At 47.7% G+C, this 14,095-nt stretch overlaps 1 protein-coding gene across 4 annotated transcripts in view; it reads left to right on the top strand.

Moving 5' to 3' along the window:
- The window catches only part of Mcph1 (microcephalin 1), a 195,610-nt gene extending 181,774 nt beyond the window's left edge, over window positions 1-13,836 (top strand). For 3 of the 4 annotated variants that reach the window (XM_048792824.1, XM_048792823.1, XM_048792822.1), the window contains 2 exons: window positions 719-956; window positions 13,489-13,836. In XM_048792824.1, coding sequence (XP_048648781.1) covers window positions 719-956; window positions 13,489-13,541 — 291 coding nt within the window. In that variant the 3' untranslated portion in view covers window positions 13,542-13,836. The remainder of the gene's footprint in view (window positions 1-718; window positions 957-13,488) is intronic. The other variant, XM_015504640.2, reaches the window with a different exon arrangement.
- The last annotated feature ends 259 nt before the right edge of the window (window positions 13,837-14,095 follow it).

The raw sequence follows: 14,095 nt of genomic DNA, 5'->3' as shown, positions 1-14,095 counted from the left end.
AGGTAAAGTACTCAGAGAAAATAACAGTTGACATCTCTTGGTATATGCACTTAAAAAGAAGTCTTTCTGGGGTCATGCAGAGGACCACAGCTTTATCAGACTAAGAAGGAGCACCTTCTCACATCCCTGTTCCTCAAGTGCTTCCTGCTGTCATGACACTCTTCACGGGCTTCCAGAAGGACACCCAAACATCCTCTGGACACTTCTCTCCCCACCTGCTGGGTCTGCGAGTGGCTACAGGCCTTCTGCTTGTGCCTGGACTCAGCCTCTCTTACCCATGTGAGCTGTGAGCACCTGGGATCGAGAGAGGCTGTCTATGTGATGGGCCTTCCTGGGGCAGCAGGGTCTGTCTTCCTGGACACAGGCAACCCGAGGCACTGGGTCAGACCTGAGTCTGTAGATGTGATTCTCTCCAATCCATTGACGTTGTTACTTTCCAGCATTTTGGTTTGGGATCTGTTAACAGTTCAAAGACCAACAATGTTTCTGTCTACAGATTTGTTTTCTTGGGAGTTTTATTTGTGGACACTTTGGAAAACATCAGTCCCATGTCATTAATGCCAACATTTTCTTGGGTCCTCAGCATTCACAGTTCGTCCAATGGGCATGGTCACACTAAGTCTGACCTCCTGGGAGAGAACGTGTGCTTCACAGTCAACCTGCTCCCATAGACAGCGACACAGCCCCTGCCTTTGTGACGCTCCCTGTCTCCCCACAGGTCTGTCGACTTGAGCGCCATTTGTCTCCTGAGCAGTACCGGGGAACCCTCTTTGCCGATCAGCCCATGATGTTCATCACGCCGGACAGCAGCCCGCCGAGGGCCAAGCTGTGTGAGCTGGTCCTCCTGTGTGGAGGCCAAGTCAGCCAGGTTCCTCGCCAGGCCAGCATCGTTGTCGGGCCCTACGCTGGGAAGAAGAAAGCAACAACCAAGTACCTGTCGGAAAAATGGGTCTTAGGTAGGACTCAGGTGCAGAAAGGGGTGGGTCCAGGGGGCTCCTGTGGGGGACAGAGGGCTCCTGGTGATCCCTAGGCCCTCGCAAGTTCCCTGCAGAGCCACTGTTCTGTGGTTCCAGCCATGAGGAGTCTTCAAGGGATGTCACGTGAGCCCGTCCCCGTGTCCTAGACCTCTGCTTCGGCTCACGACTCTTCACAGCTGCCCCTAGAGTCATGTGACTGTCCTGCATACCCTGCTCCTTCCTGTCGCTAAGGGAGAATTCAAAAGGAAAAGAAACCCCCTGGATTCGCCCATGTGGCTCCCAGCTCGTGTGGAAAGCCTGGTCCACCCAGCCACATGGAGCTGTCCGGCAGGCGGGTGGTGTGACTGTGGGTGCAGGGCTGCTGTCAGCTCAGCACAGACTTACGTGAGGTTCTCAGAGGACAAGGTGGCCAGCCAGACACCCTGACCGCGGGGTCTGTCCTGCATTGTGGTGACATGGCGGCCTCATCTGTTGGGCCACCTCAGAGGCTGTGGGTCTGCTGGGAGGAGCAGGTGGGGAGGATGGGGCAGCCAGGACACCATGATGGGCGGGCGCCAAGGAGTGGGGCACAGCCTCTGTGCCAGTCTCACGCCCCGTGGTGGGTTGCACTCTGCAGGGCGATTGCAGGCTCCTTCCTGGGGGTGGCCTCACCTCCTCCTCCTTGGGCTTGTGATCAACTCTTGGTTGGTTGGGTGCCATGCACCGTGCCACGGACTGAGCAGCTGAAGCAGCAAATGGCTGCTCTCCGCAGTTCTGGAGGCTGGAACCCAGGGTGGGGTGAGGGCAGGTTGCCTGCCCAGGCCTCTTGTCTTCTGGCTGTGTCCTCACCTGGCCTTCCCTCTGCTCACGTGCCCCTGGGTGTCCCTGGGTGTCAAATTTCCTCTTCATGGGAAGGCTGCTGTCAGATTGGATCAGAACTCACCCTAATGACCTCATTTCAACTTAATCACTCCAAATGAAGCCGCATTCAGAGGGACATGGAGTGGGACCTCAACGTAGGAATCTGAGCCCTGAGTGAACTTGTCGGGTTTCAGCTCCTTCGCCAGCCAAGGTCCTTAGCCTGGCTGCTTCAGACTCTCTGCCTCCGCTTCTCTCCCATCCGGCCTCCTTGCCCCCTGTTCCTTAGGCACAGTCCCTTCCACGTGGACCCCCTGAATCCCAGACTCCTGGTTTTTCTCACCCTTTGCTGGAATCAGCCTTTAACAGAGGAGCGGATTCCTGGTTTGTCCAAGTTCCATCTGTATGCAGCCGGGTGCACTCTGTGAACATCTTTTAAACGATTGATGGTCATCCTTGATCGCTTTCTAAAGTATGACGATCAAAGGTGATTTTTCACTCTCTGATATCGAGTATTTTATCTTTTCCCTGAAAACCAACTTCAAAAAAAAAGAATCTAATGCTTTTAGCTATAGTCCAAAAGCTGTTTACTCTTTTCTAAATGCTAAGAATATAACTTTCAAACATCGATGTTCAGAGACAGAGGTTCTTGTTTTGTTTTTTAGCAGTGTTCATTTCAAAATGGCATGAACTGCAGACCAGAACTGTGCTTGGAAACGTGTTTCTCTGAGCTCACTGTGCACATGATTGACATCAACAGCTAATCTCTCCAGAGTTCGGTAATTGTGTTCTGTACAAAGGCCCCAGTCTGGGTCTGTGCTCTTATTATTTCCAGGTTGGGCAATTGTGAGGGCCCTTCCTGTTGCTCCTGCCTTCTGTGTCGGAGTCACACTTGGTGCCGCCTGCTCAGTTCCTCGGTTATTTTTCTCCAGCTGGCTCTCTTGCTGGTGGTATTTTAAGAGATGAGCATCTGCAGGCCCACACCAGGGTTTAGTTTGCCCAAGCCCCTTCAGAACTCTACGTTTTAGGGCTGGGCTTGTGGACCCTGTTTCTGCTGCTTTCCTCTCTCCTAATTGACGTCCTGTTTCTGGCCTGTCATTGATTACAACCACCTGCCTGTGCCCTTGGCAGCATCCGGGTATTGTGTGTGCTGCAGTCCTGGCTCATGTGAGGGGGTGCCCCTGGCTGGCAGGCACCCTGACCACTGGGTCCTTCAGCGGGCCATGTATTTTTCAAATATTTATTAGCTCATATTTTCTCTTTCTGAATTGAATAACAATTCAGTAGCCCCAGCTGCTGCAGGTGATAGATGGCTTGTCCATGCACTCCTGTACAGACCTGCAAGTCACAGCCAGCCAGAGCACTACACTTCCTCTCCCAACCCGCTCTGCCCCCAGCCTACTTTTGCCTGATAGCTTCACATGGTGGTCAGAGAAGACCATAAGACAGTGTCCCTCACAGAGTTGTCACTCCTGAGCCTCTGACAGAGACCTGTGTCCTTCGAAGACCTTTCCTCCTGTTAACTTCTGTTACTATAAATACTTCTCTTTATCCTCAAAATATGGTTAAGGTTAAAATTAGGAATGTGGCAAATTGTTTTAAAGTATCAATTTGATATAAAACTGGTCCTCTTGTGTAAATTATGAAAGGCAGTACTCAAAATTTATGAATTAAGTTTATTCCAACTGGAATATCAGCTGCCAGGTCAGGTGATTCCTTGGGAGACCTTTTTTATTCTTCTATTTTTATTTTTATTATTATTATGTTTTTTGGTACCAGAGATTGAACCCAGGAGCACTCAACAACTGAGCCACATTCCCCAGCCCTTTTGTGTATTTTATTTGGAAGAGGGGGATCTTGCTGAGTTGCTTGCGGGCTCTCTAAGTTACTGGAGCTGGCTTTGTACTTGTGATCCTCCTGCCTCAGCCTCCCGATCAGTGGGATCACAGGTGTGCACCACCAGAGCCTGGCTCTTGGGAGCCTTAGGAGTAGCTTGAATAAAGTATTTACTTAGAAGTCTTAAAAGCAACTTTTTGTGTCCACTTTCAGATTTAGAGCCTGCCATACAAACTGAAAACTCCAGGCTTTCTTGTTGTTTGAGTAGCTTTGTATTTATTCCTATTGTCTGTGGTTTCTGAACCCCTTGAGGATTGCTCTTTTCTGCCAGGGAGAAAGGTGGATGCCAAAGAGCAGTCTTTCCCCGGGGCCTCCAACAGCCTAGCACCATGACCCATCAGATAAGTTTTGGTCCCTGGACTTTCTGTATTGCAAAAACAGCAACCCAACTTTCATTTTTTTGTGATTATTGTACTTATAAGATTTCTTCTAGCCTCAGGCCCAGGGTGACCCCTCAGCATCCAGCCAGTTTTCCCTCCCAGCCCAACGGGTTGCTGCACAGAGCAAGAGCGAGTGGACCTTGTCACCTCATGGGCTCGGCCGAGGTCCACACTCGTTCCTAGGGGATGTCCTCTGTGCCACGCTGCCTCCCAGCCAGGCTGCTTGGAGGGTCAGCAGTGTGTGCCCTGCTCCGTCCCCAGAGCCCGTTTTCCCTGAAACAGCTCTGTACTTGGGCCAAGATTCTTGGTGAATCATACCAGAAGGAGAAATGGGGATTTCTGAGATAGCACACTTGTGGGCGCTTGGATATGTATAAAAATAAACAGGAAAACAGAAACCAGATTCCCGGCACTAAGAACTAAAATGCCACCTTTACCTGGGATGGTAACATTCTGTGTGTGAAAGCATTTTCAGTGATTGGATTTCCCCCAGCACTCCTGTGAAATATAATACAATTCCAATGTGACATATGGAGACAGAAGACCCTGGGGTCCCAAGGAGCTCAGCTGGTGAGAAGGTGAGCCTGGGGGTGCTGGGAGCCCGCACAAAAGCCATGGTCCGTGGCGCTCATGCTGTGGTCATTTCTGTTCACACTTTCGGTCCCCTTGTTGTCACCACGAGGCCAGTTTGGCCTATCTCATGAGCATGTTTCCAGGGTCAGGCACCTCTTATTGTCCAGGCTGTGCTCGGGAGAGGAGACGTACATCTGGGCTGCGTGGGCACGGTGTCATGTTCTCAGGAGTGTGGCCAAGCACAGCACGGCCTTGACATGCGTCCCTCATGAAGAGCATCAGCGTCTTCAGGAAGAGGATCCCTGATGGCACGGGGCCCCTCGCATGCTGGCCTGAATCATTCACTGTCTCCCTTGATGACTGACCAGAAGAAGTGCAGTGACCGTGGCACTCCCGAGGCCTTGGACTTTAGGCTTCAGGATTCGGTGGCTATGTGGGTGTTGTCCGAGATCCTCTCAGTCCACCTTTCCACGCACAGATAAGGAACTAGTCAGAGAGGCAGGGTCACCTGTGCAGTGGGGCAGTGGCAGAGAGGCCGGCAGCAGGACAGGAGCAGGCCTGCCCCTGGGCCTGCCCGGCTCTTCCCAATGCTGCCTAATTTACCCTTGCCACAGGGTCCAGCCCAGCAGCCCAGCTGCAGCATTTCAGGTACAATTTCAGAATTATTTTTGCTTTGAATTATTCAGAACCAACGAAATCTACCAAGACAAAAATGAATGACAACTAAAATGCAGTATTTTATAATTCCAAAATCTAATGTTTATAGATTCTTTTTTAAAATTCAATATATATGCACATACATATATACAAAGCCTGTGTGTATGTTATATATGTGTGTGTAGATATATATGTATGTGCAAAGCCTTTTGTGTTTGTGTATATATGTTACATATTGCAAAGCCCGTATTTGTGTATATATGTTGTATGTATTACTAGTAATATTGTTTTAATTAACTGCTTGCCACAATCTTAGTACACGCTTTGGAAAACTATGGAAAGCACAGGCTCAGAAGATGATTGCCTGAGCTCTCCCTTAATTAATATGTTGGCCAGCTCATGGTCCTCGATGGTTGTCTTTGAATCTCCTAACCTGTTGGGTCACTTTCTAAATTTACACTTAAAGAACTCAACCCACTAGGTGCAGATTCCATTCAGGATGTAAAAGCTAAAGCCCTTTTTAAAGGCAGGTAGGCAAATGCTTGCTGAGAAGTCCATTTCTGCACATTTACCAGTGTGCCAAAGGCACATTCCTGAGCCTCACTTAAAACAAAGTGGAACCAAAAACCCACTTGGAGTGTAACAGGCAGCTGTTTGTTCAGCTCAAAACTGGAAATGTCCTCGACGTGGCAACATGTTATGTCCATCGTAGGAAATGCAGTCCTTGGTTTAGAGGTTAAACTGGCCGTTTACACCCTCGAGCTAAGCACTTGGGTTGTGACGGTGACTTTTTAATTTTATTTTTTTAGTTGTCAAGAGAACTTTATTTATATACAGTGCTGAGAATCAAACCCAGGGCCTCACTCGTTCTAGGCCAGTGCTCCACCGCTGAGCCACAACCCCAGGCCGTGGCAGTGCCGACGTTAAAGGCTACCTTGCTGTACATATTCCCGGTGCCCTTTGCACAAGGTCCCAGCTTTGGAGAAAGTGCTCAAGTGTTTGGCAACTGCCCTGCAGCTCCTGGGGCCTGCAGGGTAGATGGACTGAGAAGCCGCTTCAGCTCAGCCTCGTGATGGCATGTGGCTGACAGTCCAGGGCTGTCTTTGCTTATTGACCTGATTCATCGTTGCTCCGGGCTGTGACTGTGAAAGCTTTTCCTGTGGTTTTGGAGTAAGCTGCAGGCCCGTTCCTTTCAGCTGTTGCTTATCAGGCGGTACCTTTGAGCATCGCGGAGCCTGAGGTGGTGAGCTCAGGTCTGGGCTGAATTGAGTCCCCTTCACATTCAGAGAGTGTGACCATGTTTGGGGATAAGACTCTTAAACAGAAATAAGGTGGAATGAGGTCATAAGGGTGGAGTCCTAATCCAATATGGTGGCTTTCCTAATAAGAAAAGGATGTACACCCACAGAGAAGGTCACGTGAGGACCCGGGGACAGGGGTCCTCAAGCCAAGAAGAGAGGTCTCGGGAGCAAGCAACCCTGCAGGCAGCGTGACCCAGGCTTCCAGCCTTCAGAACTGTGAGAAGGTGGGTGTCGGCTTTCTAACCCCCCACCCGTCTGTGGCTCTTTGTCTCAGCAACCTGAGCTGACCAACAGGGGCCAAAGTGTCTAATGCAGTCACCCGTCGCAGTCCACTCATACGCCAGGAAGCCAGGGGATCTGAGTTGCGCAGCCACATAGTGAGTGGCTGAAAGATCCAGAATTCCAGACCAGTCACCCAAGTCCCAGCGTCGTCTTTGTGAAAAGTAAGGTCCCCACTGAGCTCAGCAAGTGTGACTTCTCTCAACTGTGAAACCCCTAACGCTGCTGCTTCTCAAACTCTTCACAGGGCAGAGACCCAGGCGCCCCCCCCCCCAGGGGCAACAATCACAGACCCTTCCTGGTTTGTAAGAGGAGAGAAAGGAGGTGGACGAAATTATCTCGTGTATTTTTTTTAACCAATTTTTCGAAAGTAACCCTGAAGAATGTGGGGGAAAGAAACATCATGTGAATAGTAGCAGAAGCAAAGGAAAGAGAAGGTTCAGCCGCAAGGGGAGCTGAGTTCCCAGCGGGGCTGCTGAAGGGGGAAGAGGAGCAATGCTGACAAGGACGGAGGAAGTGCCCGTGAATGATACCACGAGCAAAGCGGGTGCTGTACCCGCAGACCCGGGAACGGTGTCTGTAAATCAGGGGAGCGCGATGCACCTGGATGCTGATAAATTTTTAAAAATGATAAAATGGAAATTTTTAGAAAAAAAAGTTACCAAAATTGATTCGAGGAATATAAAGTCTAATTTCCACCATTGAAAAAGTGCACAGGTTGTTAATGGTGCGCCTTTGGCCACCCATCAAATAAGACTCCCTCAGAGAGGAGCATCAGCAAAACGACTGACAGGGAGCTCCACACCCCCAGCCCTCAGAAACCAGAGAGCCAGCCGAGGCTGTCTGAGCCAGCTTTCCAGGAACTCCGCATCACGGTGCAAGGTCCACAGCTCCCACTCGGGGAAAGTCACCCTTCAAATGGCAGGACAGTTTGTGGCATGTGGTAACAACCTGGTTCCCAGCTCCCCTCTGGAACCCAACAGAGCAGAGTAGACATTATTTTCTCTGTTCTGGCTGGGGGTGCCTGCAGGGCTGACCCTCATCTCCTCACATAACATGGACGGTGGGCAGGAAAGGAGGTGGCCACAGAGGCAGCAAAATAAGAACAGATGAATTGGGCTGGGTTGTGGCTCAGTGGTAGAGGCACTGGGCTCCATCCTCAGCACCACATAGATAAACAAATAAAGGTATTGTGCCCATCTACATCTAAAACAAATTTAAAAAAAAAAAACAGATGAATTGAACTACATCAGAAGTAAGGACTTCTGGGCATCAAGCAACAACAGAGTAAAAGGCAGTTTGTGGAATAGAAAAAAACATTGGCAAATATTGGCAGTGAGTGTCCAGAATATATAAACCTTCCTGCAACTCAACAGCAACAAAATAATGAGGTTAAAAATAGGAAAGAACTTAAATACACATTTTTCTTAAGACACAGATGTTTAATAAGCTCATGAAAAAAAATGCTCAGTGTCACTAATCACTGGGGAAATGCAAATCAAAATAATAGAAAAAGTAGTAAGTAACAGTGATTTCAGGGAAAACTCTCTAGTAATATAATTATGTTCCCATTTCCCAGACAGTAAGAAAAAGTTGGTGTGCATGGAGTGACGGGTTAGGACAGGCTGTCTTGTCCATGGTGTGGCCTGATCCTTCGTACACTCTTGGTGAAGCGTGGGCTGTGATGTCTCCAGTCAGCGTCAGCTGATAGGAACGTGGGACCCAGCCATTGCCTGCAAACACACCCCGTGGTGTCAGGTTGCTGGGTCATTTGTCAGTAGCTGTTGATTTTGCACTTCTTCTGTGCTAACCATTTCCTAGGCACTCAGGTGTAGCAGTTGACAAGAGAAATACAGTCCTTGCCCCTGTGGGACCTGTATTCTAGGGGAGAAGACAGAAAACAAACTTAAACTCATCCTTATGGAGGTCTATGCTGTGACAAAAATGGGATGTGATTATCAGGAGTGTCAGTGACAGCTGACAGCGGCGTTGGAACTGAGACCCAGATGAGAGGGGAGGACTGGGGCAGTCTTCAGGGCTGGCCTGTCAGGCCAGGGAGCAGTGTGGAGGTTGCGCAGTCAGGAGAAGCAGCGGGCTGGGGGAGCTGAAGTGAAGGGAGGGTGCCGAGGGGCGGTGATGGGGCTGTGGATCCCACAGATGGCCCAGGACCTTGACAGACAGGGTCAGAGTGTGGCTTTTGTTACGCGGACGTCAGGAAGGGAAACGGGCTGATACATGTTTTAAGGAGAAGCAGAAGGCAGGTAGTTGGGCTCTTGCAGTGGTTCAGTGGCTCGGTGATGGTGGTTAGGATGAAGTTAATATCCATACAGGTGAAGTCACCAGATTTTCAGTCTAAATTTCAGAGCCATTTGCCCTTGCTGAGAAGAATTGAAGGTGACGCCCAGCCTTGAGCTCCAAGCATCCAGGCAGTGGTAGGTGAGGTGCCCAGGAAGCAGGAGGGGGACCCAGCTTGCCTGCTCCGTCTGCAGAAGAGCTGCCTGCAGGACGACATGGGAAAGCAGGAGAGGCCTGTGCCAATGGTCCAAGGTCAGCGGGTGAGAGGTGCACCGTGGGCAGCTCTGGGCTCACTGTGAGAAAGGATGTTAGGAACTGGGCTCTGCTGCCAAGGGATGTCTCAAGTAGTGAGGCCCCTGCCTGAGTGTCCCCAGAGGCTGGGTAACCTTCGTTCCACAGGGAAATAGAGCCCTAACTGAATGGGCGTCTGGCTTCATGACTGTTGGTGTTTCTCCCAGCCCTGAGATTCTTGGTTTGTTTTGATAAGCAAAGATAAGGCTCCTCATAGGGTCCCTCGTGCTCTTGAACTTGGCACACAGTATCATTAGCCACATTCAGCTGTTGGCAATCAGAATTTTAAGTTAAATAATGGGGTTTGCCTGCCGTACTGTAAGAAATCCGTGTTGGCAGTGAGCTGATTCCATGTCCTAAGCAAGAGACCACACAGAAGTGTGGCCAGTACACTTCAGCTTTCGCATGAATGTGTGCCAAAGCTTGATAAATAGCATTGTTTTTGTTTTGTTTTGTGTAAGTTTTGGTTTCTTTTTTCCTGGAGCTGCTCGGTGCAGTGTGATTTACTGTCTGTGTGTCCACTTACTAGGACTGGCCTTGCTCACATCTCTCCTATGGTCACATTTCACTGGGTGTGGGAAGATTATTCATATAATGTGACATTGGAATTAGGGGACGTGGCTGTCTCAGATGCCGGATCAACTTGGGTAGAAACCATCCTTCCCGTGTGTGTGTCATGGGGAGCTTGGAGCTGCAGGCCTGGCTCTCCTGCTTCCAGCCCTCACACCTCTACCACATGCCCCTCTATCAACCCCCCAGGTCTGTCACCCCAGGCGTGGACTCAGTGCTGCCTCTCTGAAGCCTGAAGGGTGACTCCCCAGGCAGCACAGTCACCACACAGCAAGAGAGGCATGAGGGGGACCGTGCCTGTGTTGTGAGATGACATCTAGGTGTCTTCCATCTCACCTAAATTTAAAGTCAGTACCTCTCCAGCCAGCCTTCCTCCTGCAGCAGAGGAAAGGATGGATGTGGGTGGTGGCAGGCGAGGACAGATGGCATGATCCCTGACTTCATGGTCAAAGAACTCAAACCGAAGTGCAAGGGTCCTCCGGGCCTCGGTTCCTCCTTAAAGTAATAACAATAAAGATAGAACTTTGTCTTCGTGATATTTAAAAACACATTTCCATGGAAATAAATAAATGTAAAAATTAGGTATTGTTTGGGGATTTGTTTTGATATAAATAGTTGACCACATATTTTCCATGAGTTTTCATTTATCTGTGTCGAGAGGATCCTCCCCATTGATCACATACACAGCTGTTTTATTCTTTTGAGACATCAGAGCTACTGTGTTAATAATAGGCACTCCCTATTATTGAGCATTTGGGTTGTTTCCTCTGTTTCTGATACTTTAACTATGTGTGTGTGTCCATTGAAACAATTTGAACTCAGTTTTTAGAGGTTGTCTTGCTCTGTATTTATTGTAGCCCAATCCTGGGCAAGTGAACATACGTGTGCAGTATACTCATAGGAGAGTAATGGCTGCAGCCTAGGGTATATGCTTTAGGTTTGATACACAAACCTGCTTTTCACAGTTGTGAATTCCTTTCCTCAAAGATGCAGGGCATTGCCCATATTTGCAGTGTGGAATTGTTTGGATTTGCAATGACTTAAAACAAATAAATCTCAATATTTCATTCGCAGTTCCCCAGGGACTAAGTTACTAATGCATACGAATAGATTAGCAAAGGGATTCATTTTTCATGAATTGTCTGTCCTTATCTCTTGCCTATTTTTAAATGAAGTTATCTTTTCCATTGTTTTATAGTGATACTGAAATGATATGGACTCTAATCATTTGTTATAAATGGTTTAAAATTCTGACACTCTGGTTTTATGTTGTGCTCAGTATTACAGAGGTTTTAATTTTCAGTTATTGTTTTTTAAAATCAAATACTGCTGTTCTTCCATGGCATCTAAATTCAGTACTTTGACTTTCTCAGGTCTCTCTCATCCCTGAGCTTTAAAGATAGTCTCCTGTGTCTTCTGTTTATAGTTCCTATTAATGTTTAGAAAGATGTTGCTCTGGCTGCAGCCTGTCTGTTGTGAGCCGTGACGGGGGCCTTGCCATTTGCTTGATCACACATCCATCTTCCACTGATTTAACTGCCTCCCTGGAATCCTCTTGTAAATTCCCATGTATGAGAGGGTGCTTCTGGTTATTCTCCTCCATCGATCTATTTGTCCGTTTTGTGCAAAGCACATATGATTTTACAATCCAGCATTACACAGACAATATAATTATTTTTCTTAATTTTTTTTAGTTGTATATGGACTCAATGCCTTTATTTGTTTTTATGTGGTGCTAGGATCAAACCCAGTACCTCGCACTTGCAAGGCAAGTGCTCTACCACTGAGCTACAACTCCAGCCCCAGTCTAATTATTTTATAGTGTAATACAGAATGATTTTTCTGTATCTGGTTGGTCAAACTCACTCTCATTATTTCTCCTTTTCAAAATTATATTTCTGGTGTTTTCTCTTTCACATACACTTTAGAATGAATATGTCAATTTTCTTTTTTAAAGTTTTAAATTTTTTAATTGAATTTTCAGATTAAGTAGAACATCATGCCATCTGACTTGCAAATGCCATATCGAATAAGAAATCTAAGTTTAAAAATTGCATTCATAGAATTATTTATAATCTGGATTGAGGAAACAGCTTACTACCTATGACTCGGGACAACAGAACAAAATATGGGAATATTTATGAGTACATAAAAAAGATAAAACTTTTGCCTGGCAAAACTTTGCACAAGAGAAGTCAAAAGACAAATGTCAAGAAGAGAAAATATATGCAACATGTATCACAAATAAAGACTAATGTATTAACATGCAAATAATAATACTTCACTGAGATGGACTATGGTATGCCTAATACTACTAATAGTTATGAATTGTGTGTATTTATGTATGTGAGAAGATGCAGATAGACAGAAGACGATGGATGATAGGTTCACAAATGTCCCTGTTCCTCCCTGCCGAAGTCCATCAGAGGACTCTTCACCAGCTCAGACCTCCTGTGTAAGCACATTGGTATGGTTAGGGCAACAAGTAAACCCTGGGGCACTTAACCACAGCTAGGACGAGCTGTTTTTTCCTTCATTTTCTTTTCTATATTCATAGAATAAACCCATGTTTTTCTTTGTCCCCAAGCCATCATAGCTTTCCATCCTTCATGTTCTTCAGTGCGGCTTCTTCCATGTCCTTCAAATATAACTGTAGGGGCTAGGGAGATAGCTCAGTTGGTAGAGCGCTTGCCTTGCACGCACAAGGCCCTTGGTTCGATCCCCAGCGCGCACGCGCACGCGCGCGCGCGCACACATACACACACATACACATATGACTGTAGGATGACTTCCTGGTATAATTGGCAGTGGTTGCACTCAGCTAATTGAACTCATCTTGTAATCCAGCCCTCGCTGCCCATCAGCTACATTCTTCCTTCGTTCTGGTTATGGGAGCAGAATGTTGAGCAGAGAGCTCTCTAGTCCTGAGGAGGGAGCGAGGGACACTGCAACCAGCCACTGGACAGCCATGTTGGCACTCTGATGCACCTGCCTTGCTCTCTCAAGCCCACACCACTGGCAATTTTCATAAAACAGTCGTGTTTCCCACTGAGAGGACCTCAGAGCTCACCAGTGCCACCTCTGCAATTGAACCATAGCAAGCCAGTTTGGGGATTGTGCTTGACTTTGTATTCCATATAAAGTACCTAGGTAGAATGGCCCAGCATGGATCATGTTAGTGTCACAATTAAAACGCCTCCGAATGTCTATTTATACCCTGTGTTGTACCAGAGTATTATTTGAGGTGGCTAACTGAGGTTAAAATTCAGGTCTCTGCATTTCCAATGTTCTGGAGTTCTGAATACGTTTGCTTTAATTTAGTTTATTAGAAAGCCATAGGTGCTACAAGGACAAGTGGTACACCTAAAGTTATTACTCTTCTGTGATGTGGTTCTCTGTCCTAAATGTCTGACTACTTTTCTCTCTCCCTAGATTCAATCACTCAGCACAAAGTCTGCGCCTTTGAAAACTACCTGTTGCTGTAGTGACGAAGACACCAGCACATGGCATCTGAAGACACTTGCAAAGCCGTCCTGGGATGCTCAAGAGAGGAGCAGACGGTGAAGAGAAGGAGCCCAATAGCACAGGTCTACCTGGGGTGAGGTGCTGTCCTAAGTCTCACGTGAGGGAGCTCATGTTTCAGACAGGCATAGCCCACCCTGTCTGGGTCCTTTCTATATAAACCTGTTCTTTTTATCTTAATGATCATCACATGAAAAGATGGCAGAATCTTGTCATTAAAGCACTGTACTTTCAAATAAAGAGTGGAAATTCTTTTAAGTTTTGTGTTCCTCAGAACAGTCAGTGAGCCCCGGCAGCTTCTTGGCTTCAACTCGAAGGTCTTTTAACGTGTCACCTACTGGGTATGAAGGACGTCTGTTAGTTACTAAGGTTAAATCTGTGCGTCTGGCCTCACAGTGATTAAGGAAGACAGGTATGGAGTGTCGTGTGATGACGAGTTGTGCCGTGTGTGGCCCTGGAGCATGGCCAGCAGGAGACCAGAGCTGCTGCCCGTGGGGGAACCCTCAGGGGGGATGAA

This window comes from Marmota marmota, unplaced genomic scaffold (assembly GCF_001458135.2).
Source record: "Marmota marmota marmota unplaced genomic scaffold, marMar, whole genome shotgun sequence".
Taxonomy (NCBI): domain Eukaryota; kingdom Metazoa; phylum Chordata; class Mammalia; order Rodentia; family Sciuridae; genus Marmota; species Marmota marmota.
Note: the sequence above shows the minus strand (reverse complement) of the source record. Positions and strands in the feature narration are given on the sequence as shown.